The sequence below is a fragment of the Balaenoptera physalus genome, assembly GCF_965194825.1.
Source record: "Balaenoptera physalus genome assembly, chromosome: 18".
In the NCBI taxonomy this organism is placed as follows: domain Eukaryota; kingdom Metazoa; phylum Chordata; class Mammalia; order Artiodactyla; family Balaenopteridae; genus Balaenoptera; species Balaenoptera physalus.
Window position 1 is genome coordinate 73,016,316 of NC_138899.1, and position 26,308 is coordinate 73,042,623.

The following is a 26,308-nucleotide window of genomic DNA, read 5'->3' on the forward strand; positions in this document are numbered from 1 at the left end:
CAGAACATGGAAGCAACCTAAGTGTCCATTGACAGATGAATGGATAAAGATGTGGCACATATATACAATGGAATATTACTCGGCCATAAAAAGAAACGAAATTGAGTTATTTGTAGTGAGGTGGATGGACGTAGAGTCTGTCATACAGAGTGAAGTAAGTCAGAAAGAGAAAAACAAATACCGTATGCTAACACATACATATGGAATCTAAAAAAAAAAAAAAAAAAAGGTTCTGAAGATCCTAGGGGCAGGACAGGAATAAAGACGCAGACGTAGAGAATGGACTTGAGGACATGGGGAGGGGGAAGGGTAAGCTGGGACAAAGTGAGAGAGTGGCATGGACATATATACACTACCAAATGTAAAATAGATAGCTAGTGAGAAGCAGCCACATAGCACAGGGAGATCAGCTCGGTGCTTTGTGACCACCTAGAGGGGTGGGATAGGGAGGGCAGGAGGGAGACGCAAGAGGGAGGAGATATGGGGATATATGTATATGTATAGCTGATTCACTTTGTTATACAGCAGAAACTAACACACCATTGTAAAGCAATTATACTCCAATAAAGATGTTAAAAAAAATAAAATAAAATAAACTTGAGCCGCCTTCTCTCGATTTCTAATACATAATAAGCTCTTTCTTGGGAATAGCTTTTGCAATATGGGGAGCCTTCATTAACCCTTTCGTCTTAGTCATGAAAACATTTCTTTCAATAAATTATAGAACTGAATGACTCCACTGAATGACTAATTTACATAGCTAGGGCAGTGGTTTTAAAAGTGTAATCCATGGAATCCCAGGAGACACATTTCTCTTTCTTTTTTTCTTTTCTCAAGGTTTGGGCAAGAGAAATGTAACATTTTTACGTTGCTTCCTGTGTTTAGTTTGGTCTCAAAATGGCTGAAGTGCTCACAGTTCATACCTGTCACAAACATTTCTAGAAATTCCTTTAATGTATCTTTATCATTTTCAAATCCTGCTCTAATACTTCGTTATAAATTTCCAGGCAATTAAAAAAAAATTTCCAGGCTATAACTACAAACCATTCTCCTAGTAGAAAGAAAAATCAACGTAGCTGTAAACTTAGAGGGAATAGGCTATCTGCTGGGGAAAGATAGGCCATTTTGTATTTCCTTAGAATTTACTCTGTTCAAATATTTGCAAAAACAGTCAGCTCTCAATTATTCATAGGATGAAGAGTAACCTTAATTGCATTTGCCAGTGCCCAGTACCTTCCACTTAAAGAATTCATACCTGCTTCCACACACAGTTGCTATGGCTTTGAAGCAGCCGGATGCGAGTTGGTAGGAACCAGTGTAGCATCGGTCAATTGCCCAATTGAAAAGATTTATTTGGTCAGGATTTAGTTCCAATAGCAAGACAACAACTTCGCAGCCAAGCTGATGAACCTGAACACATGGAGGAAAGCAATGATTCACGCTTAATGAAAGATTATTCAAGGGAAAGACACAAAATCAAGCTTAGCGAATACAAATTGTGTAAAAGGAAAGTGAACACTAAACATTTATCTTGATTAGTTTTTATTCTAGGAATTCCTCTTTAAGAGGATGCAATGTTGCAACTGAAAACTGAAATGTATAAACTAAATTTGACTCAGTGTAAATCTGTCATATAGGGTCCACTCATTCTCGATTTTTAACTCTGAAAAGGTGATAAAGACTTCATTGGCAATGTTTCTTTTTTGTATTTAAAATAGTTTTGAAAAATACATGTATTTGGTTTAAAAAATTTAAATATATAAAAGGATAGCCTTCATGAATGCAAAGTCTTTTAATGAAGAAGATCAGAGGGGATATGTTTATGAGGCTTGATCACTAAATATACGGTGTACAGCTTAGCTGGCAATCTTTTAAAAAGAAATACAATATCAATAAGCTCTTTTTAATCAGAGACTTTCATATGAAAAGATCATCATACTAGATAGAATTAATAGGATCATTAACTGATGATTCTTGAAGCTACTGTTAAATGCTGGATGGTCACATTTGTCCAGGACAAGCCTGGTGTCTGGAGGCTATATTCCCCTCAGAAAGGAACATTTTCCTGCCTCTTCCTGAAGTTGTCCATTCTCCTGCCAGTAGCAACAAGGTGGAGAAGGAAAGATTATGCCTTGTTTGTTCTTATATTATAGGGTATGGGCCCAGATGGGAGCTATATTCTTTTCATTTCTTTTTTTTTGCTTTTTTTTAAACTAAAAAACTTTATTGTGTACCAAAATTACCGTTTTTTAAAATTAATTTTTATTGGAGTATAGTTGGGGAGCTATATTCTAATTGGATTGTCAAATATCATCAACCTAGTTCCCCACGGGCTTAAGTACTTAGAAGCAGATAAAAGCTGGTGATACTATTGCAAAGGACTTAAAAATAACATCTCATTAAAAACTTAGTTCAACTTGAAAGAAAATCAGCAAGTTTTTATTGTGCTTTAGAAACTTTATAAAATGTAGATAGTACATAATTCACAAGTAAATGGTGAGTTATGTTAACTAAACACACTAGTGTGAATACCAGAAGAAACCAGATCACCAGCACCACTGAAGCCTGCTTTGTGTATTCTCTTCATCACTAGCCTCTCTCTCTTCCTCAAAAGTAACCACTATCTGGATTTCTACCACCATTGGTTAGTTTGAGCTGTTTTGAACTCTGTGTAAATAGAATTATATAGTATATAATTTTGTGTCTTTCTTTCACTCAACTTATGTTTAAAAGTCATCAACATTTATTCGTTTTCATTGTTGTATAGTATTCTAATTTATGATTGCTCCACAATTTATTCATTCTACTACTGATGAACATCTGGGTTGTTTCCAGCTTTTGACTTCATAATACTGCTTTGAATATTTCTATACATGTCTTACATTGCACATACTGGATAACCTCTTTTGTAAATTGCTTGTTTAAGTCTCTTGCTCATTTTTCTCTGAGTGTCTTTACCTTATTTATTTGTAGAGGTCCTTTATATAATCTAGATAAGAACTCTGTTGGCTTTATGTTGCAAATATCTTTTTTTACTCTACAGCTAGCCTGTTTACACTCTTAGTTGTGTCTTTTGGTGAACAGAAGTTATTAATTAGTCTCCCCTTATGGTTAGTAATTTTTGCATCCTGTTTAATAAATCTTTCCCTAACCCCAGGGATTAAAATAGCCTCCTGTTTTATTTTCTAGAATCTTCAGTTTTTCAGCTTTCACATTTAGATCTACAAACTATTTCTTTTTTTTTTTAATTTTTATTTTATATTGGAGTATAGTTGATTAACAATGTTGTGTTAGTTTCAGGTGTACAGCAGGGTGATTCAGTTATACATATTCATGTATCTGTTCTTTTTCAAATTCTTTTCCCATGTAGGTTATTACAGAGCATTGAGCAGAGTTCCCTGTGCTTTACCGTAGGTCCCTGTTGGTTATCTATTTTAAATATAGCAGTATGTACATGTCAATCCCAAACTCCCAATCTATCCCTCTCCCCCTATAACCATAAATTCGTTCTCTAAGTCTGTGAGTCTGTTTCTGTATAAACTATTTCTTCTTTTTCACTCGTGATATCTTATTTTTTCTTTTCTAAAACATTGGCTAGGATCTTTAGTATAATGTTGATAGAAGTAATGAAAATGGGCTTCCTTGGTCATTCTAAAGACCAAGGAAGCCCATTGTTTTTTTAAAGACACCCTTTATCAAACTAAGGAAGACACCCTTTATCAAACTAAGGAAGTTCTTTTTTATTCTTAGTTTCATTAGTTTCTCTCATGAATGAATGTAGAATTTTATTAAATGCTTTTTCTGCATCTATTGAAATGATCAGATGATATTTCCTTCTTGAGACTTTAATATAATTAATATACAAATGAATTGAAGGACATTTGAATATTAAACCAATCTTGTAGTTCTTGAATAATCCCAACTTGATCATAATGAATCATCTTTTTAATATATCACTGAATTCAATTTTCTAATATTTTGTTTAAAATTTCTGTATCTATGTTCATGAATGAATTTGCCTTTTAACTGTCTTTCTTGTTAAATTCTTGTCAGGTTTTAGTATGAAAGTTATTTGGGTCTCATAAAACATGTTGAGATATGTTTCCTCTTGATCTGTTTTCTCTTTGAGGATTTGCATTAAATCAATGCAATCTGTTCCTTAAATGTTGAATTAATCCATAAAGCCATCTGGTCCTAAAGTTTTCTTTGTGGGAAGACTTTCAATTATAGATTAACTTTCTTTGTTACTTATATGACTATTCAGATTTTCTTTTCTTCCTGTGCTGTGTTTTTCTAGGAATTTGTCTATTTTATCTAAATTTTGAAGTTTATTGGCACAAAGATGTTCATATGTTCTCTTATTTTTAATATCTGTAGCCTCTGTAGTGATGTCCTTTTACATTTCTGAGGTTGGTGACATACACCTTCTCTCTCTTAATCAGACTTGCCATGGATATACTAATTTTATTAGTCTTTTAACAAATTCAACTTTTGGTTTAAATGATCATTTCCAGTAATTTTTTCTCTTTAATTAGTTTCTGCTCTTATCTCTATTATTTCTTCAATGCACGTTTTTTGAGTTTGATATGCTATTCTTTTTCTAACTTCTTGAAATGGATGCATAGGTCATCAGCCTTTTTTCTTTCCAATATATGCACTTAAGGCCATATTCTAAGCAAGGTTTTATTTATAACCCACAAGTTTAGTATGTAGTGGTTTCATTATTCTTCAGTTAAAAATATTTTTCACTTTCTATTTTTATTTATTCTTTGACTCATTGGTTAACTGGAAGAGCATTTCTTAATTCTTTCTATTATTGATTAGTAGCTTAATGCCACTGTGATCAGAGAACAGAGTCTGTATCTTTCAATCATCTGAACTTTGTGGAGACTTGCCTTATGGCCTAGTTTATGGTCAATTTTGGTAAATGTTACTGTGTTTTTTATCCTGATGCATCACAGTGTAATGTGAACAACACTTAAGCCTACAGTTCTGAGGCTGATGTGTGAAGAGACTGTGCTGTGAACAATGCTCAGACAGGTCAGTAACCCAACTGCGGCAGGATAACCAATACATTTAAAAACAATGTATTTTTGGCTAGTACTTACTCGTAAATCTTGACAAGCCAGAATGTTGTCAAGCCACTTATACAGGTAGCCATCTGGGGAAAGGCCCACATTGTCAAACACTGGGCCACAGCACAACACTGCTGACATTGCCTGATGATAAAACAGAACACAACCTGGGATGACTGAATGGTACACACTGACTTTAAAACACATACTACTAGATTTATAAATGATGAGGGTCTTTTTTTTTTAACTTAATTAATTAATTAATTAATTTTTATTTTTGGCTGTGTTGGGTCCTTGCTGCTGCGCGCAGGGCCTCTCTAGCCGTGGCAAGCGGGGGCCGCCCTTTGCTGCGGTGCACTGGCCTCACACTGCAGTGGCCTCTCCTCCTGCGGAGGATGAGCTCCAGGCACGTGGGCCTCAGCAGTTGTGGCACGCGGGCTCGGTAGTTGTGGCTTGCGGGCTCTAGAGCGCAGGCTCAGCAGCTGTGGCACAGGGGCTTAGTTGCTCCACGGCATGTGGGATCTTCCTGGACCAGGGCTTGAACCTTTGCCCCTGCATTGCAGGCGGACTCTCAACCACTGCACCACCAGGGAAGTCCCGATGAGGGTCTTTTAAAGCAGTTATTTCCACAAGATTTTAAAGTATTCCTTAGTAGATTCAATAAAAAATACCAGATTCCCAATTTTGTCTCTTTTTATAAGAGTTAAAAATCCATAAATTGAACTTTGTAGACATGTAATTTTATAATAAATCTTTATAATGAAAGGCTGAGATATTCAAAACAAAATGACCATTTCACAAGACTTAAAATAAACTTACCATCAGTGACTTCAAGTGAATGAATTCTGCTTATGATAAATATAGCTTTTCAAATTTTGTTTTGATGACAAATATTTAACTAATATACTGAACCGACAAACTTGACAAATATTTGACTGATGCACTAAATTTGCAAACTATGAAAAATGTAGAAATAAATAATTGTGATTCTTAATCAAAGATAAAGAAAATGAAGAATATGAACTTTAGTTCCTTTGAGGTGGGGAGAAAGCAAGAGAAGGGAAGAGAAGGGAAGATCTTGATTCACTTTGTAATCCGTAGGTCCAAATGATTATCAGGGCCATGGCTTATATTAGCTCCATAAAGTCAAAAGTCAACTTGACAGTTAGCAACTCCTGGTATATATGACTGAGACAATATACAGTTAGTTTTCTAAAGGAAATTAAGCTGTAAGAAATAATGGTTCTGAAAATTTTGAACAGTCCTAGTAGCGTAGAAACTTATTTCTGGGAGTCTTCTAGCATAGGAGGAGACTAAAAAGGGAATATATATATTTTAAGTTGGAAGTTAATTGGCAAGGCAGTTACTTAAAGGGTAAATAAGCAAAAACTATGGTTTTCATATAGTAGAAACCTTAGATAAAAGTGGGATCTTGGAAAAGTTTCGCATTTTGAAATTGTGAACACGATCGGAATATTTACATGTTTATACATAGCTATCTATTTTGTTTATGTACGGATATTTTAGAATTTATAAAGTAAGCTTATGTATTTATATACGTGTATATGTTTGGGTTTTTTTGCATGTGTGCTTATATTTTATCATGTCATATTATATTATTTATTTTAATCTTATTTAAGGCATGGTTGTTTAAGGAAAGAGACCATCAATCTGACAAAAGTCATTCATGAGGCAAAGGTGACCTACCTTTAATGCACAATACTGGTATCTTGTAATCTGATGATTTCTATCACTATAACGATCCAGAGGAGTGAACATAATGCTGAAGGGTCCTGCCCACTGGCTAAATAAGATGAAAAGATGGTGCCTCAGGCTTTGCTGGGGGAAGAGAAATCTTCGGTGGTGAACTAAAGAGAAAACAGAGCTAAGAGTCTACTAGACTGAAAAATACAGTGAATACAGTTTACGTTGCTATTATGCATGATTCTTAAGTTTTGGGGAAAGGAGTAATTTCATTTTCTAACTCAAGTTTTCTTTACGTAATGAAATATGTATTTAAAAAGTCAAGCTTAATTTTCTTTCCTCTCCTCATGTTTCAGTCAACAGCACCTTGTCTCAGAGCAGAAAGTAGAGATAGAAAATGGACTCACAGACACTGTTTTCTAAGTATTATCTAGAAAAACTGCAACACCTTCCACTCGGCTGCTGATTACATATAAAACGTTCTCTTGACTGCTGCTGCGTCTTTAGGAAGAACTGTGAAATACAACGGATAGACTGTCTATTTCAAACAAACATTCTTTAACTGAAGACGCTAAATCTTAATTTAGGGTCATCAAAAATGAGGAGGATTGGTAAGAATGTTTTACAACATCATAATGTTAAATCATAATGAAAAAGCAGAAACAGATGAGCTGCAGCTTTTTGTAATTATGTCAAAAAATTTTAATCCCAGCAATTAATTTTTATACCAAACTGACCAGCTATTTTTATTCTCTATGCTTCTAATATATGAAAATGTTTCAGACCCATTTGTTCTATGAAAAAAATCCCAATAATATAATTTCTTAGTCTATATAGAATTCTATATAATGTGTTGACTGGATAGAGACAAGAGCAGGAATATTGCTGAGATTATATGTTCAGAGATTAGCACAGTGAGAATGAAAAACTAGAGCCTCTGCGAACTTTCCCTCTGAATTACTTCCTTTCTATGGAAATCATACAGGTTCATTTTCAGATGGGAACCAAAACAAAAAACAGAAATAATGACGAGCACAAAGCCAAAGTTAATTTCTATTGTTGCCCTTCCAACTCTGTGCTGCATGCCCACAATCTGTTCCAAGGATTTCCAAACAAATAAACGATCCCATCCCAGACCTGCAAACAGGTCAGTAGGTTTAAAGAGGAAAGCACAGTAATGAGGAACACAGATGATATTTCAAGCACAAAAGGTAATTTGCAGTGATGTATCACTGTACCTGGAACGCGCTGAATCAAGTTGGCAACCATGGCACTAAAATGTGCCCGGATATCTTTAAGAATTTCCACTTCTTTATCATTTTCAGCTTCTAGGAGCATGCGGGTCAGGTCCACGTATTCTAAGAACAAAGCTCCAAGAGCTAAAGTATCCCGTTCTAAGGCTCCATTGGTGCTGGAATAAAAGGAAATTAAACTTTTAGATGATTAGTCTTGATGTCAAAGTAGTACATGCTTCATGGAAAATAAGATTCACTGTCAGAACTCGCACACTAAATTTGTCCTTGACGAATATGCAGTGTAAACAGAATATGAAAAAAACAAGGTTTTCTGGACTTTTCTAAGTAAAAGTTAAAGGTAATATATTTTTTTATTAAAAAAAAAGAAAGAATGAAAAAAAGAGAGGCAAAAACATCAGTTTGGTGAGGAGAGATCAACTCAGTAGAATTTCCACCTTACCTGTCACTTATTACACCAGCATCAGCCAGAAGTTCAAAAATTCGAAGTAGCTGTAGCCTTAACAAGTCTCGCCGTTCTCGGCGTTTTTTGTTCTGTGCAGAAAGAGGTAATACCACTTATAAACATGGGCACAATAATGTTAACTATGCTTTAAAGGAAGATGTAATCTAGTCATTTTCAATTTTCTAAACACAAAGGACAAAAAGTATTTTTCTTTCTTCCTAATCCTTAGAGAAAATGCTTGCTATCACAGGCTATAAGAGAAACAGATCACAAGTAGGCCAATAAATATCTGTAAGTTGGAAATGCTGAGAGTCAACAAGCCTCATTTCCTAGAGGCCTCCAGCAGCTGCTGAAAAACTAAAGCATCAGAAAGAAGTGGCAAAGGACAGTGGACACTAACGGTCCCACCAGCTCTGGTCACAGAGGAAACACTGTTCTTACTTAAATTGCCAAACTTCTGCTACTCCTTGTATCTTATCTACACATGGGAAGCCTCTTTTTTAGTCTTATTCTATTTTATTTAATTTTTTATCCGGCTACATTCTAAGTTTATCCTTTTCAGAGTTCACTTCAGGGAAGATAATGTTGAGGAAAGTACTTTATACACCAGATGAAACAAATAATGTTGTTGGCTATTCAACCCCTTATAAAAAAAGCAAACTAACTGAAACCCCAAATTCAATCTTAACTCAAGCCTCTTACAAAAGAATATAATACCTTAACATACATATGACTATTTAGGTTGCTTTTCTTTCATAAGTTTAGGACTTAAAATCTTTTAAAATCAGAACCAGATTATACTAAATACTCAAATATCAAAAATTAATGAAAATAACAAAAGTTAAAATAGTAAGATTCATTGTTAAAAGCATGTTGGTATGTTTGTATTCTTTAGGGGAAACCATTGGGTATGGTTTAAATTCACACTACTGTCCAAATAAACCAAGGCATTAATTATTATTTTTTAATAGATCTTTATTGGAGTATAATTGCTTCACAATACTGTGTTAGTTTCTGTTGCACAACAAAGTGAATCAGCTATATGTATACATATATCCCCATATCCCCTCCCTCTTGAGCCTCCCTCCCATCCTCCCTATCCCACCCCTCTAGGTCATCACAAAGCACCGAGCTGATCTCCCTGTGCTATGCAGCTGCTTCCCACCAGCCAACTATTTTACATTCAGTCGTGTGTACATGTCGATGCTACTCTCACTTTGCCCCAGCTTCGCCCTCCCACCTCATGTCCTCAAATCCATTTTCTATGTCTACCTCTTTATTCCTGCCAAGGCATTAATTATATAAATTCAAAATCTTACCTCTGGTCTTCGTTCCAGAGCCTCTTTCATTAATGGATGAAGTTCTTCCACCAATTCTCTATGAATGAAAAAGGTGAGCATTTAGAATTCATTATTGTTGACACCAAATTTGTCGCAAAATACAGCCATTCAATCCCAAATCATTTGCTTTTTAAACTTTGCTTCTGACATCAAAATCTCCTCTGGCCTTTCCATTTCTGTATCATGTGGTGAAATGGAAATTGCCATTGGCTTGTACTTTGTATTATCAGTCTTAACTCCAGTGCTACGTATATAATTTGGGCTCAATACATATTTGTTGACTTGATTTTGATTTAATGTTCTGGAGAGTCTATGGCAAAAATCCCTACCTGAACAACTAAACCAACAATATTTTGTAAGTGCTTACTAAATTCAAAGCATTTTCCCACAGGCTGAGGGACTGAAGAGAAATAAAATTGATTCCCTAAAAAGAAGAAATTTTCAGTCTAATTAGAGCAAAAGAAACAGGTGTAATAACTATGGCACTACCTTTGGGATCTGTGCTCAGAGGACTGTTGATTTTAAAATAAAGTCTTTTTGGAATTTCAGAGATGAATTCCTTTATTTGAGCTACATGATAAATGTAAATTATGGCAACTACTTTAATAGTGAGGTTCTCATCAAAATCTTTTCCCTTGTGTAGTAAAACTAAAAAATTTTATCATATTAATACATGTCTGATATTACATGTATATAATTCATCTGTCCCCATTTTCTCCAATTCTCAGCTTTATACCTGGTAATCTAACCAGTTGTCATCTTTAGGAACTGACTTCTGAATTGCTTTGTCAAAACAGACAAAATTAGGAGATCTAGCCTGTGGCTAGGTATTTTGTCTATAGTCTGCTCCATGTCTGAAAATCTTGTATTTTCTGGTAGAATATTTTGTGCCATTAGACATCACCCTCCAGGGAAATCCAAGGACACGAAGGTAAAAACTCTATGGCATTCTGTACTGAAGAACAGAAATCCTGTATTCCATTCCAGATTTCTCCAACACAGATGCTAGAATTTCTTCAAAAAATGGAAATAACGCTAATGGTCTCCTTCATCTAATAGCAATCATTTATCAAATATTTACGTGCATTTTTACATTCAATCCTCTTGATACATCTATAAGATAGATTCTATAATTATACCATTTTTTTTAAAATTAGAGAGATACACTTTATTTTTATTTATTATACCAATTTTACAGGTGAAGGAACTGAGTCCCAGGGACAGTGTTTTCCAGACCCACGTGGCCAGTAAATTGCATAATCTTAGTTGCTCCTAGGAGTACTCAGACGGTAAGATATGCAAAAGAGCCTTAGGTTCTTTGGCAAAGACATTAGATAATTCCAGGAATTGTTTTTATTATCTTCTTGTAGTATTTCTGTATGATGCTTTGTCTTAACTAATTAATCAGTGAAAACACCGGTTAACTGGCACTCCAGTAGTCAGAGCTCACAATTGCTTTTAAGGATAAAATTTGACTCTATACTGTAACAGATCTTTTTCAGTTGCTTCTAAAACGTCTCGTTAATCTTTATTTTTCAGATAGGGTTTCTCACAGATGCTTGGAGCTTTCCCTTTTCTGTGTATAGGAAAAACTAAGATTTTCTTTGTCTTTATAGGTTTTCGTTGCTCGATAAAATCATCAGAGGCAGCCTGAAATAAAATTTTATGATGACTCTTTGAAAAGGCTTTGACACTGCCTCGGATGGAATGGTTATTTGATTAAAGGTGTGAAATGAGTAAGGAATCCAGAAAGTGAGACATAATGGTTCTCTTAAGGCAGATACAGCATCTTATAGAAAGACCAGCAAGCGTGACACACAACAGACACCCCTGAAAGTGTTCTGTCAATGTTTAACCTTTGAGAGTCTGTTGTGTAAGTGGCTGATGAGCAGACACTCATTATTTTGACTTTATAGCCTCTGAACAGTCTGGCTAACTGGGGATCGACACGGAATTATCTTCATTTACGGTTATCTAAAACAAAGCTTGCAAGCGAGAGAAAATCTGAGACGTAAAATCAAAGTTGCAACGTCTAAAAGTGAAATTCGAAGCAGTTGCAGGGAATGCTTGTCACATGCATGTCAACCAACGAGGACATAAAGGGAATTGTGCAAAGCCTGCAGACCTCCAGACACATGCCAAACACAAACTCAAACTTGAGTTAGAAGCAGGAACTACGGATAGCAGCAGTACACAGGAGTTTAGAACAACTCATTAAGACTACCATACCTGAAAACAAGGGAATTTGTCCTTCCAAATCCTAAAACTAAGGACTCTGTGATCTCAATGCCCTCTAGTCTCATCAAAGGCACCAACTGCTTTAACAGAACTCCCACCGATGGGGTGCCTATGGCCTGAAACAAGTTGTTAAAAGTGAAAAAGAGGTAACATGATAACTGATGCTTCTTTTAATCAAATGATGATTCCATTATAACAGTTTTAAATTAGTACTGAACCACATCCCAAGGCACTGCCATCATTTCAGGGAAAAAAAAAACACACATAAATTTTAAAATAGCACAATGAATGCATTTTTTACCTGGGACACAAATTCTAAAGAACATTCGTATTATAATAGTCTTCTTTTTTTTTTTAAATACTTAAATCCACAAAACCATCTTTAACAAGATAAGTTAATCAAGACATGGTTTAAAGGTGAACACTCGGTGAGGAGTGAGAGAAACGTGGTATGTAGGACATGAACCAAACCTCAGGGCGCTAATAAATATAAGTCACTCTACGACCTTAGGCAAGTTTCTTAACTTCCCTTTATTTTCAGTTCCCCACTTGTCAGGGAGGAATAATAAATTATTCACACAAACGCTCAATGGAATTTAGAAATGTGTAGGATGAAAATCTGATCCCATATATTCCAGATGGCAGGCACAGTGCAATTCGCACTGTGAAATCTAGACAAACAAGCTAAAAAAAAACCTTACAGAATAATTCTTCTGAAGCATGTCATGTCACCTTGTTATCGTAGCTCACGGTACCATCAGGTGTAGTCGCCATTATTTCTGGAGTGGAAGCCCTTAAGTGTCCCGGGCTCATAATACTGGGTTTTGCGACTCCAAAACAAAGAATAAGGTAATTTCTCCACAATGTTACGTAGTTGTCTCCACTGCCGGCAGTGCTGGTTTTCTTGGCATTAATTGGGCTGCTAGAAATACGAAGTCAAAAACAAGAGTGAAACTCAGTTCCGGATTTTAGGTATCACTTATTAAATAAAGATCCTGGGAAGCGCTCCAACTGAGTTGAACAATTGTCTGTCAAGGACTGTCTGTCTGGACAGGGAATGTCTCTATTGGATGGAAAGTTGAATAGAACTTTTCACCAGGAAGGGGCTGAGATTCTATACTCAGACAATCATAATGATTATTAAGGGAGGAAAAAAAATTAGCTCTAGACAAGAACTTTTAAACTGTGTTTACTCAATGTGAAGACTTCTGTAGTAAGATGGTCAGAAACTAGAGAATTATATCCCGATCTCATATATAAAACGAAAATGTAAGAGGGCAAATGGTGAGACAAACAAAACAGAGGGAAGCATAGGGGTCCCTTACTTCGGGTCCACCAGAGGCATCACGGACTGCAGCCGCGTGAAGGCGTAGGGCCAGGCGTAGCTGAGGGCAGTGGGGCAGTGCTTGGGCAAGTTCTCCTGCCGGAGAAAGCTGAAGAGGCAGAGGACCCAGGGGTCTTTGACAGACTGAGCGAAAATCCAGACGTGGGAAGGGCTCTTCACATCGTAATGGCTGTTGACCAGGACGGCGTTCCACTCTACCAGCCACTGCAGGTCCACGCTGTGGGTCAGGGGTAAGGTTGCCTGCAGGTGCAAGAAGCAGGCAATGAACCAGTGCTGAACGGCCAGCTCCACGTCCTCGTCCTGCCTCAGCCCAACGCCCCTTCCTCCACGATGCTTTTCCCGTCCACCTCTGCAATGGGTCCAGCTCGGAACCTGAAGCACCCTTCCCACACCTCCCACGCCGGACCTGGGTTTGTGGTCACGGCCATTCCTATGGGAGACTGCAGGCAGCGGAAGTGCAGAGTTCAAGGGCAGGGGTCAATGTCGCAGAGCCCCACACACTAGTACGCAGGAGCTGCCCACTAAATACTTGTGGAACAAATATACAACATGAGCTAATTTGAACTTGACCATGGATTTGCCAACTTAAAATTCTGAAAAGTTATTAATCTCTGAGATTCATAAGTGTGTTATTATCCCTGTAATTAGTATTTTTTTTTAAGCCATGATCTTGTTTACCTTTACTTGGACCAAAATACATTCTCCCTGGCTTAGGGAGATGGCTAAGTGCAATCTCTTTTATGAAGGGCATTTTACTAATGATTTTTGAGGTAAGATACCTACTTATTCTTGTCCTATGATATCAAGCCAAAATAATACATTCTAAAACATTTGGAAAGATATCTGTATCCACATTTAATCTATATTATATAGAGATATATATTTATATATTGATACCACATAATGTCTTATATTTCATTCTCTTTTAAGTCCAGAGTATCAAAGTTGAGGGAAGACCAAGTTTCAAATAATCTAGCTGTTGTACATGGAGAGAAAATCGCCGTTACGTTTGTCAGGCATTTAAAGTGACCCGTTTTATCTGTTGGGTCTCCGAGTTCCCATGCGCCAGCGTGCTGCACCTGTGGCCTCCATGGTTAATGGGCTGAAGAGGCGCAGCTTCAGCTTCAGAGCCAGAGACTTAAGGCTCCAACACTGGCTCTGCCCAAAGCCCCTGACCTGGGAACATTTCTGAACACCCCAGAGTCTCTGCCTGCTTAATTTATGACTTGGAAATTATAATGCTCATCTCACTTAATCTTTAAGTGGATGACATGAGATAAGGGATGTCAAAACCTGGCACAAAGCAGGCGCTACTTCCCCCCACGCCTCTTCTCCCCTTTCAGTGCATCTTCCTACGTGCAGTACTGCTGATCTGGTTACCCAGGCTCAAGATTCAGATTCTGATAAACACAGAACAAAATCACAGGAACAGAATATAATCTGTAGGGAAACAAGATATGTATATAAAACAATTACACCTGACTCTTCCATTCAGTGTCAAAACAATCTGAATTTCTAAAAGAAGAGGTAGAGGTATTCACTATCACTGTTAAGGTCTGTACTGCTTGGCTAATAGTTTTAGTAATTACCATGAATATTCCAACCATAAGCAAGAACAGGGTTGCTAAAATAGGGATCTGTGTTCACTCTCGGTCAGAAAAGGTCATTAAAAAGCTCACAGGTGCCTTTAGGTTTTATATTTATTTATAGCTCTTTGTCAAATATGTTTATATTCATTTATAGGTATTTGATCAGAATATACAAGGGGCATCAGCAATGTGGATTCTGCAGATGTGTCCTGCCTCTCTTCAGCTATTTAGCTAAAATCAATCCAAGTCCCATAACTGTGCTTTACTAATTTTTTTAAAAATCAGGTAATTAAAATCAGTTCCAATTTTCCTTCTACTTCATCAGAAATTGAAAGCTGCCAATATGCTCTTTAAAACAAAGAATGTATTTGTGTAGCAGATAAACCTCTACTAGATTCAGAGTCCAGAGAGGGTCAAGTCCAGGCCCTGAGACTCTGTGTGACTACAGCCCTGCCCCTTAATGTTTTTGAGTTTCAATACCTATGAGGGTCAAAATAGATAATAAATGTGAAAGCACCTTGTAAACTGTAAAACAACACATAAATATAGGTTATACAGCATTAAGTGTAATAAATAAAGCAAGTTAATTTTCTGAAAGAATCCTGAGCAATTCTTGAAATTGCAATTTGCAAAACTTTATCTATCTTCCTCAGACTCAAATTTTGATTTAAATTTATCTGAAGGTCTCCTGAGCTAGTATTTGAAAAGCTAGTCTTGTTTCCCTAAGTACTTTTGTTTTGGTTTATTAACCTGACATAAAATCCCACAATTCTTCCATGTCATTTTTCTTTGTGTCTCTTTGCCAGCCAGGCCCAGAGCTTATACTTAAGAATTATCAGCAATCAGGATCAAACGTGTACTTACTGAATCCGAAGCTGCTACGTGAATAAAACTTTCGAGAATGGAAGAACTTAGCTGATCCATGACATCAATCATAGGCCTGTCATCGTCCTGTACATAAAGGAGACGATTACTCTCCATGGGAAAATGAATCCTTCCATCCTCTCCACCGCCTTTGTCCAGCATGTGAAGCATAACAGCTTGCAAGGTAGTGATAAGGGTTTTCTCACAGAAGAGTGAGTGCCAAGGTGGTGAAAGGTAGTGGGTAAAACTCCCTGTAATTCTGAGTTTAGTCTTACAAGTTTCAGTGGAAGATAATTAGAGCTCCAATTTGACATTGTACTGAAAAGACACGTACTTGAATTTCAAACACTCATGCACATACACTTATTTAGACTGGAATCTAAATCTCAGCATCATACATTATTCACTAAAGTGTTCATGTTGTCATTAATTTTAAAAAATGGAAAAGCCACGAAAATGCTACTTACTTAAGTCACTGATCTGCTAAAATAACTGGTAAATTGTTGACTGTGATTGAATTTCAGTCCCAAAGAAACTGCACAGGAGACTGACCACACACTCTCTGTAGTATCTATGTTGTGCACAGCTATTTGGTAAAAGAAGCAAATTGGAAAAAAGCACAGGAGAGAGTATCTTACAGGAAATTCTCCTACATGATAGTGCGTATATACATGAACATGTGTGCTTGCCATCCTTTATCATAGAAAGGCTCAGAAATATGAAATTATTTACTTAGAAGCCTTATAGGAAAGCTTTGGAATGTCCTTATTCATGTATGAATGAGAATGGTTTCAAAAAGATTGTGGCTCAAAAAAAAACAAACAACAAAAAACCAAGCTTGTAGATACAGAGACCGGATTGGTTGGTTCCCAGAGGCTGGGGGAGGGGTGGCAAAATGGGTAAAGGAATCAAAAGGTATAAATTTCCAGGTATAAAATAAATACGTCATACAGATGTAATGCACAGCATGGTGACTAGAGTGAACAAGACTGTATCGCATGTTGGAAAGCTGCTAAGAGAGTAGATCTTAAAATCTCTCATCACAAGAAAAAAAATCCTGTAGCTATGAACGGTGATGGATATTAACTACTTATTGTGGTGAACATTTCACAATATGTACAACTATGGAATCATTATATTGTACACTTGAAACTAATAATGTTTTATGTCAATTATACCTCAATAAAAAAAATTATACAAAAAAAAATCTGTGGCTGGTCAAAGAAAGCACCGTATGAGAAATATTCTTAACACAGTCTGTTGGAATAGCAGTTAAGAACCTGGGCTGTAGAGGCATGTATATCTGGCTTTCAATTCTAGCTCTGCCACATCCTAGTTGTTGATTTTGGGTAAGACATTTAACCCCCCTAAACCTCAGTCTCAGAATCTGCACTATGGGGAAAATAACAGTACCAATTCTTAAGTTATTGTGAGGGTTCAGTGAGATAATATGTATAAAGCACAGCTCACTGCCTGACACATACATGGTAATTATTATCGTTATTATCATAATTAGAGACTTAATGGAGGTTTATCAAAATACAGCATGTCCTAGAGATCCATTTACCAGATCCCAGAGATGTCCTAAAATACATCAGAAAGCTTGCTGCGGAAATGTGAACAGAAAGGATTGGGACACATTCGAAAATATTTTGTGAAAACGCTGATCATTTTAAGGATCATGAAACCAAGATTAGTGATTTAAAACAAGAAAACAGAAAGTAGTATTTTTCTAAAGAAGTATGTGACGTAAAAAGCTGGTCCTTCTTTCATCAACTTGTGGATAAGAGTTTGGCCACCTGTGCCGACAGGCAATGAAACTTAACATCTAAACAAGGGTGTACAGCCCTTGACCGAGTGCAGGAGAATAACTGGAGTCAATCATGGTTATTAGTCAGCTTACTTCTCCCATCTCAAGTGCACATATTTTCTTGTGATGCCATTTTTCTACCACTATTGAGATTAAACAATTTTCAGTGAGCCAGACTGTTCGGTACCTTGCTCATTTTAAACGGGGTGCATGGTTTTCTCAAGTTCATTCTCTAATATAAATGTAATATCTTCTTAATTCTATGTACGTTTAACATTATGAAAGAAAATGATCTATAACTGAAGCTTAAGATTCACTTCTTCACAAAGCACCACCTCTTAGAGAATCAGGAATGGTCTATTCTCTTGCCCTCAGAATATATGACTTAGCTCTTGTAGATCAACAGTACGATTTCATAATTAAAAACCCACCCTGAATCAAAAATTGTTTGTTGACATCATGGGACATGAAAGTACATAAAATAGTAACGCATTCTTTACGGTTTTTAACCTAAACTTTGAAACTGTTGAAAGATACGAATTGGAAAATTCAGAAAAATAATCCATACCTCAGGCTGACCCAGGGCGATGAATAAAGCTCGAATTTCCTTGAGTATTAAAACAGACAGTTTGCGTGTGGCCACCTGGAAACTGCAGAGTAAAACCAGAGCAAAGCCTTCCACGGCATGGAGCACACTGCAGTGGGGACCTCGCTCCGAATGCATTCGGTGGCTGGAGCCATTGGCAATGAGCTATTGTGCAATAAGAACAACATTCTATGTTCAGAAAAACAACAGTGGAAGAAGAAGCCACTCTTCTATGTACATCTTCTGGCATGTTTGACCTTGTAATACTAAAATAAATTATACCAGCTTAGAACCAGACATGTCTATGAATTCATTATTATTCATGAAATATCATAGATCCCTTTTTATTTTCAGACCAACTGTCACTTTGGAATACCATCAGCCCTCTGTTACCTCTGATAAGGAATAACTTTTCAAAGGTTATTATTAGCAGGAATAAAAACAAAACTGCTTCCATCCATATCATTTGAGATGACACTGTATATTTAATTAAAGTGTCCTAATTTGGCTTTACTTACATTCTCTATAGAGAATTCTCTATTTTAAATTCTCTATTTTAGTTACTACTAAATTGAATTTTCAAACATTGATTTTCTAATCAGACTTCTTTTCATGTTAGATTTTAATCTGGGTTTTGCATGTTAATGAGATGGATTCTGAAAGTTCCCAAACCAAGTGAGTCTCAAACAAAAGCAAGCCAGACAACAGGGCAGATTCCATCTCCATTTCAGTCTCCCTTTTTCAAGCACAGGTAATCCTCGTTTTCCTCCCTGTCATCTTTTGGCAAGTGCAGGACACAAGGAAGGAGTAACGCCCTGAAGCTCATCTCTGAGGTTAGCCCATCTGGGATCCTAAACGCTATCATACTTCCCAAGCCTCGACATTCCTCAGACCCTCAGCTAAGCTCTTCTCCGGCCAGACCCCTCTCCGTCTGCTCGTTGCCAACACCAAGTCACACAGCCCTGGTTCCCAACTGACAACACTCCTCCTCAACCTGCTCTTCAAAATGTTATCATTAATTTTTACCATTCATGACTGAGGCAGGAAAGAATAAAGAAACCACAAGACTACTTTCTTCTCTGGATATTGGAGAAAGCAACCAATTTGTTGCAGACTAGGGGGAAAAAACTGGTGGGCAGCTAACTTTTCTATATCCATATCCAACTCTATATCCATATCCAACTCTATATCCATATCTGCTCTAAGTCACATCCAGATCTAGATCCATATCCATATTCATATCCAGATCTAAATCCAAATCCATATTCATATCCAAATCTAGATACACATCCATATCCAACTCTAGATCCATATCCAACTGTATATCCATATCTGCTCTAAGTCATATCCAGATCTAGATCCATATCCATATTCATATCCAGATCTAAATCCAAATCCATATTCATATCCAAATCTAGATACACATCCATATCCAGCTCTAGATCCATATCCATTTCCAGCTTTATATCCACATCCATATCTAGATCCATATTCATACCCAGCTCTGTATCTCTTCCCTACGGTCATTTGCTCTTACAAACAGATTTATAATCATAATTCTCTGAAAAAAAAATCATTTTCTACTCCGTAAATGGCCTTGCTAATGTTAATAAATCTAACCTGGTGTGGCATATGATGCCCTGAATTTCTTTTTTTTTTTTTATAGTATCACTTATGTCTTTTATTAGAGAAATATGGAATGCTTATAAACGAAATTAACTATAGGGGGTAAAATTCATATTTCATATACAATTTGGCAATGGTAGTCCCAGTGTTAGACAATTTTTTATAAAAGACAAAATTAAAAATCTAATAAGCTACCTTTATACAAAGTTGCTATATTTATGCCTTTACGTAGGAAAAAAACATTTATAATGCAAATTAGGACATACATAATCTTACAATATTATACAATGTAATGAAAATAAAAACATAACACAAAATTTGTCCTTTATAAAATGCCCTGAATTTCTTGGCCACAATTTAAGCAGATGGAAAAACTTAGGGCCATCACTAGGGAGAAAGTTCCTAGGTAGCTGAAAGTAAGAACCACAAGGTTCTCTGGGCTGCAACTTATGTATATATATGTGACATCAAGAATATAAAATTAGAGGGAAAAGGGTGAAAATCACCTCTGAATTTCTGATTTTGTTGGCTTGTTCGTAGACTTTTCCTTGAGTTTGTATGACCAGTTTCCACTGGGTGAGCAGCTGAAGCAGTAACTTGAGGGAGGAATCGAGGAGTGTGTGATGCATGTCATTCACCTCCCGGAGCAGGAAGTTGGTAAAGCCAAACAGGACATCTTCCCTCCAGTCTGAGAAGTCAACAAGTAAACCCTGAAGAGAATTTTGCGCAATATGTCGCAGTTCATCGTCCATATGAATAGAGAGCCTGTGAGATGAATAAAGACAATGAAGTCATTTACTTTATTAGTTTTTCTTCTATATCTGTAAAGGAACATATATAAGGCCAGAGCCTTTTACCGTATCTGAAAAATGGGTCACTCTCCCCTAATATATTATTATTTTCACTCAGCTCCCCTAACGTTAACACCTTATATAACCATGGTACGTGATCAAAACTGAGAAGTTAACATTGGTACAATGCTATTAACTGAAGTACAGATTTTATTCAGATTTCACCAGTTTTCCATCAATGTCCTTTCTGTTTTGGAATGCAATCCGAGATACCATGTTGCAATCCGAGATACCATGAATTCTTTTTAATACATTACTGACTACAGAATAAATTAGTATCAAACCTTACCACTTTTAAGGATGGTCCTGGAGAAACTAAGGGACTCATCCAGAAGTTCAGTGAAAATGAGTAATTAAAAGTTAGGCCAGTTGTCCTCAATTGGTTCTGCCCCCATGAAGGGATTTTTGGTAACATCTACAGACGTTATTGATTGTCACAACTTGTAGTGTGCTCCTGGTATCTATGTAGTAAGTAGAAGCCAGGGATGCTGTTAAACATCCTACAATGCACAAGACAACTCCTATGACAAAGAATTATCTGACCTAAAATGCTGACAGTGGCAAAGTTGGGAAATCCTGAGTTTGTCAACTGAAATAATATCAGTGTATTTGTGGTTTAAACCAGAACATCATAATAATATTATTAAATAAATCTCAACATTGGTATGGAGCGTTATAATTAACATCATACCTTAAAGATTCATTCATTCACTTATTTAATAAACAAATGTTTTTGAGGTCCTCCTAAGATTCAGGCCCTCCTAAGATTCAGCCCTTAGGATATGCAGTACAGTATGGCTGTGTTTACTGGGTAGGGTGTTAGCAAGAGCAAGGTATGAGACAGTCCTGGAGAGGGAGCAGGGGTGGTCTGGTGGAGGGTCTGTGGGCCACCCAAGGAGGCAACACAGCAGGAAGAGGTTAAGTGTGAGTGCTCTGGAATCAGAATGCCTGATCACTGCCTTGCCTCTGTCATGCATTAGCTATGTGACCTCATGCCAGTTACTTCACCTCTCTAAGCCTCAGAGCCTCATTTGGAACATGGGGATAATAGCTGTACTTGTATCTCATAACCTGTTGTGAGGTTCATTGAGATGATCTATGAACAGTGTTTAGTACCACACTGAGCATGCAGTAAGCACTCAGTACAGGTTAGCTCTTACTATGATTAGAAAATGAACTGTATTCAGAAAGTTACAGGGGAAGTAACATGATTAGATTCACATCTGAGAAAAAAAAGTTAGGCAGGAATATGCAGGATGCCTTGGAGAAGTCACAAGACGGAGGGCAGAGACTGGCTGGGAGGTCATTGCAGTGACTCAGGCACCAAGTGGCAGGGGCCTGACCCAAGGCAGAGAAGTAGTAAGGAAGGGAGAGATGGAGAGCAAAGATACCCAGGAGATAGAATTTCAAGGACTCAGCAGCCTGGAATTGTTCAGTGTCAAAGAAGAAGCTGGCCAAGTCAACAGGGGCCCCCATTAAATAGGACATAATATCTTCAACCAACAGAAAAAGAAACTGTGAACCAGAGTGGTTAAGGAATTTCCTCAAAGTCCAGGATTCCAACCCAGGACTTCTCATCTTTAATCCAAAGTTTTCTACATAAAACAGGCCTGATACAGTTACATATTTTTGAATAGATAGTATTTCAAAAACTTGATACTGAATACCCTTCTTATTCTCTAGAGTATAAAGTACACTAATTGGTCCAAATTTGACAATATAAACCAGGCAAAAGCTCATTAATGAGCAGATATATACCAAGTCAGGGAAGATATATCTTCTGTTCCAAAAGCAAGTTAAGTTCTACAAAACTGCTGAGAAGGAAGAGCTGAGCTAATTCTTCAGGGCAGACTTGCTATTAAGTCTATAGCTATTAAGTAGGTCATAGTTGCTGAAATAACACACAGAGGTCTTTAACCGGGGCTTCTAGTTAAGGACTAAGGCAGGAATTTACAAATTTTCTTTGTATTTTAATCAGCAGCTCCATATTTTTTTCAAAAAATTTTATGTAGAACTCTAGTATATAGTACAACCGAGTTGTGGGACTTCCCTGGTGGCGCAGTGGTTAAGAATCCGCCTGCCAAGGCAGGGGACAGGGGTTCGAGCCCTGGTCCTGGAAGATCCCACATGCCGCGGAGCAACTGAGCCCATGCGCCTAGAGCCCGTGCTCCGCAGCAAGAGAAGCCACCGCAATGAGAAGCCCGCACACTGCAACAAAGAGTAGCCCCCGCTCGCCGCAACTAGAGAAAGCCTGCTCACAGCAACAAAGACCCAACGCAGCCATAAATAAATAAATAAACAAATTAGTTAATTAATTAATTAATTAAAAAGAAAGAAACGAGTTGTTCTGGTTGAAGCTGGGTAAAGGACCTGAAGCCCCCCTGTGAGAGGAAACATTCCTTCAATCTACAGGCAGCTTCCAGTCACCTTTGCAGCCCATGGTTTGAAAACACTAATTTATGGAAAACACTTGAGGTCATGTTTCCATCTTAAGTTTATTGTTCCAATTTATTACATTTATACCTGTCTATAGTCCTGAATGTCTTAGAGAATAAGCTTCTGCAGCTGACGAACCATCTTTTAAGGACAGGAACAAGAGGCACTCAGTAAATGTTAACTGATGGTAATGATATTGTTCATTGTTACAGGTTGTGTCTCCTCCCAAATTCACATGTTGAAATCCAAACACTCAGCACCTGAGAATATGACATTATTTGGAAATAGGGTCATTGCAGATGGAATTAGCTAAATTAGGATGAGGTCATGCTGGAGTAGGGTAAAATCCATATGGCTGGTGTCCTTATAAGAAGGGGAGATTTGGAGACAGACACACACAGGGAGAACACCATGTAAAGATAAAGGCAGAGATCAGGGTGATGCTTCTATGAATCAAGGAAGGCCAAACAATGCCAGAAACCCCCAGAAGCTAGGAGAGAGGCACAAAATAGATTCTCTCTCACAGCCTCAGAAGGAAGCAACCATGATGACTTCTCGCCTGTGGAACTGTGAGACAATAAATTTCTGTTATTTAAGCCACCCAGTGTGTGCTATTTTATTACACACATGAAACTAGGCAAGCACATATCTTTAGGGTCAAAAGTCAAAATAAAAACCATGCCATGGTCTATTTAGATGAAGCTTTTAAAGAAGGGCCAATACTTTCAGATTTCCAATGAGATTAATTCTACTCTTCGTCTAACTTCGGCATCATTCGCAATTTGCAATCTGGAAGCTGTCTTAACTTTAAACCAACAGTGCAGGATCATTTTAAGGACACTGAGACCCCAAGGTGGTGCAGCTCTTGCTATTTTTGGTGACCACTCCTCTTGAAATCATGGTATTCACATGCCTCACCAGGGAGAACACTCAAAAATATTCCTGGAGTACGAAGAGACAGGACCAGGGAGGGGAGGGAGCTTTGGGAATAAAAGGCCCAGTTGATAATAAAAGTGGAATATTTGTGGAAGAAAAAGGTCCAGTGTCACAGAACTGAGACGGAGTGAAAATAACGTATCAAGGCAAGTCTGAGTGGCAGCAGGCGAGGGAGAAGGAGAAGAATTTGCGAGAAGAGCCAGAGCCCCGCCCCCGTGTCATTCCTTGGAGAGTCTAAGTAGGGAGCTGCCTATCAGATACAGCCGCCGTTTCTTCCACCCAGATCTTCCTCATTTTTACTTTTGTTAGATTTTAACCAGATAATCACAGATCATCTTGTGAAGCGCATGGGATTTAATATTGTAAAACAGAAAACAGGAAAAAAAATTTTAGTTAACGAGAAAGGAAAAGAAGATTCAGTTAAAGGAGCAAGATGCTCAGCCACTCTGAGGATGCAGGACGTGCAGGGAAGCTGCATGATGCTGGCCGACCTATTTACAGTCTCACGATGGCTGCTGGTCCAGCGAGCAAGGAGTGGCTGAGGAGAGGGCATCCCCCAAACTCCTGCAGGGCCATCCCATTGAGAAGCCAGAAAAGAAAGGACAGGTTCTTGCCTGCGAACAACTGTGAGGAAAATAAACAACAGTCCTGTGAGAGTCTGGTGGCAGCAATGGAAAGAGAAGAGAGACGTTCAGAGAAGGCAGCTCAGGAAGTCTGACTAGGTTGGGGGACCCGAGGAAAAATTTCTAAGACGCTGACCTGGTTTCCAGGAGCCTAAAATGGGGTCACGGGTATGTGGTTACACACAAAACCACCAAGGGGGCCTGAAGGGACTCCACCGTGACACAGCAGTGACGCACACCGAAAGAAACCGTTATTGCCAACACCAACTGCATCTGTCCTTCCCCAGCAGCTGGCATGAGGCGCATGGACCAGCCTGGCCTGATTAACCAGGCAGCGACATTCTGCACGAAGCAACAGTCCCGAGGCCCTGCTTGGAGTGATCTAGGACGGCGGTGTGGTGTGAGGGGCACTTACACTAAGTAAGGATGTGGGTAAAAGGGGGAAAACCCAGAACTTGAGCAAGGCCGCCTTCTTGGTTGGTCAGATAAGACAAACGACTGAACAGAAACACTTTCGTAAAGGTGAGCTCAGGTTCAGATGGAATCAGCTCAGTCGCTTTGAAGAATTTTGTTGCTAGAGGTGCATGAAGGAAAAGGGAGTGACTTCAAATTCACAAACTATACCCAGAAGAAAAGATCCATTAGGAGGAATAGCCTCCTCTCAGCTCTGGCAGGACTGACACAAGGTTATCAGGCAGCGGTGAGGGACCTGCTGCCCCATAACGTCACCAAGGGCAGCAGCGGAAGAAATGGTTTAGAAGTGAAGGCCTGGAGACGAAGGTTTCCGAAAGGAGGGACTTGCTGACCAGTGGACTGTTAACCTCTGGCATGTTCACCAGAAGTGGCGGAAACTTCTTCTCTAAGGCATTAAAGAATGAGCTCCCGGGACTTCCCTGGTGGTCCAGTGGTTAAGGCTCCGTGCTCCTTGTGACCACCTAGAGGGGTGGGATAGGGAGGGTGGGAGGGAGACGCTAGAGGGAGGGGATATGGGGATGTATGTATACGTATAGTTGATTCACTTTGTTATACAGCAGAAACTAACACACCATTGTAAAGCAATTATACTCCAATAAAGATGTTAAAAAAAAAAAAAAAGACTCCGTGCTTCCAATTTAGGGGGTGCGGGTTTAATCCCTGGTCGGGGAACTAAGATCCCACATGCCACGTGGCGTGGCCCCTCCCGAAGAAATAAATAAATAAAATAAAATGGGAACTTTATTAAAAAAAAAAGAAGAAGAATGAGCTCCCACCTATCTACAGGGCTTTGAACTGCATCTCAATTAAAATAAAGTAATAAGATTAAGTGGTTTATCGAGGCAGTATATGCGATTGAGTCTACAGTTCTCACCCAGCTACTCAAAACAGCTAGCCGTCCTCCGCTACACAGACACAGGCTGAAGACTGAATGATAAACAGTATATGATAAATAGTTTTCAGACACCACTAAAGATCATGAAATTGCATATGCATTACCTCAGAAAGTTCCACAAGTTGTAAAGAAACACTGCACAAAATGTTTGTCATTTTGTATAAAACCAACGACATTTGTCACTTCTACTTGGCTTCTGGAAAATTCTGTACATTTGG

At 38.0% G+C, this 26,308-nt stretch overlaps 1 protein-coding gene across 8 annotated transcripts in view; it reads right to left on the reverse strand.

Annotated features, from left to right (window-relative positions):
* FRY (FRY microtubule binding protein) overlaps positions 1–26,308 on the reverse strand; it is a 434,377-nt gene that overhangs the window by 88,657 nt on the left and 319,412 nt on the right. For all 8 annotated transcript variants that reach the window (XM_082435479.1, XM_082435480.1, XM_082435473.1 and 5 more), the window contains 12 exons: positions 20,382–20,640; positions 18,232–18,414; positions 15,854–15,940; positions 13,381–13,640; positions 12,788–12,977; positions 12,047–12,171; positions 9,797–9,854; positions 8,475–8,566; positions 8,018–8,190; positions 6,783–6,943; positions 5,109–5,219; positions 1,256–1,410 (listed from right to left, as the gene is read on the reverse strand). In XM_082435479.1, coding sequence (XP_082291605.1) covers positions 1,256–1,410; positions 5,109–5,219; positions 6,783–6,943; positions 8,018–8,190; positions 8,475–8,566; positions 9,797–9,854; positions 12,047–12,171; positions 12,788–12,977; positions 13,381–13,640; positions 15,854–15,940; positions 18,232–18,414; positions 20,382–20,640 — 1,854 coding nt within the window. The remainder of the gene's footprint in view (positions 1–1,255; positions 1,411–5,108; positions 5,220–6,782; positions 6,944–8,017; positions 8,191–8,474; positions 8,567–9,796; positions 9,855–12,046; positions 12,172–12,787; positions 12,978–13,380; positions 13,641–15,853; positions 15,941–18,231; positions 18,415–20,381; positions 20,641–26,308) is intronic.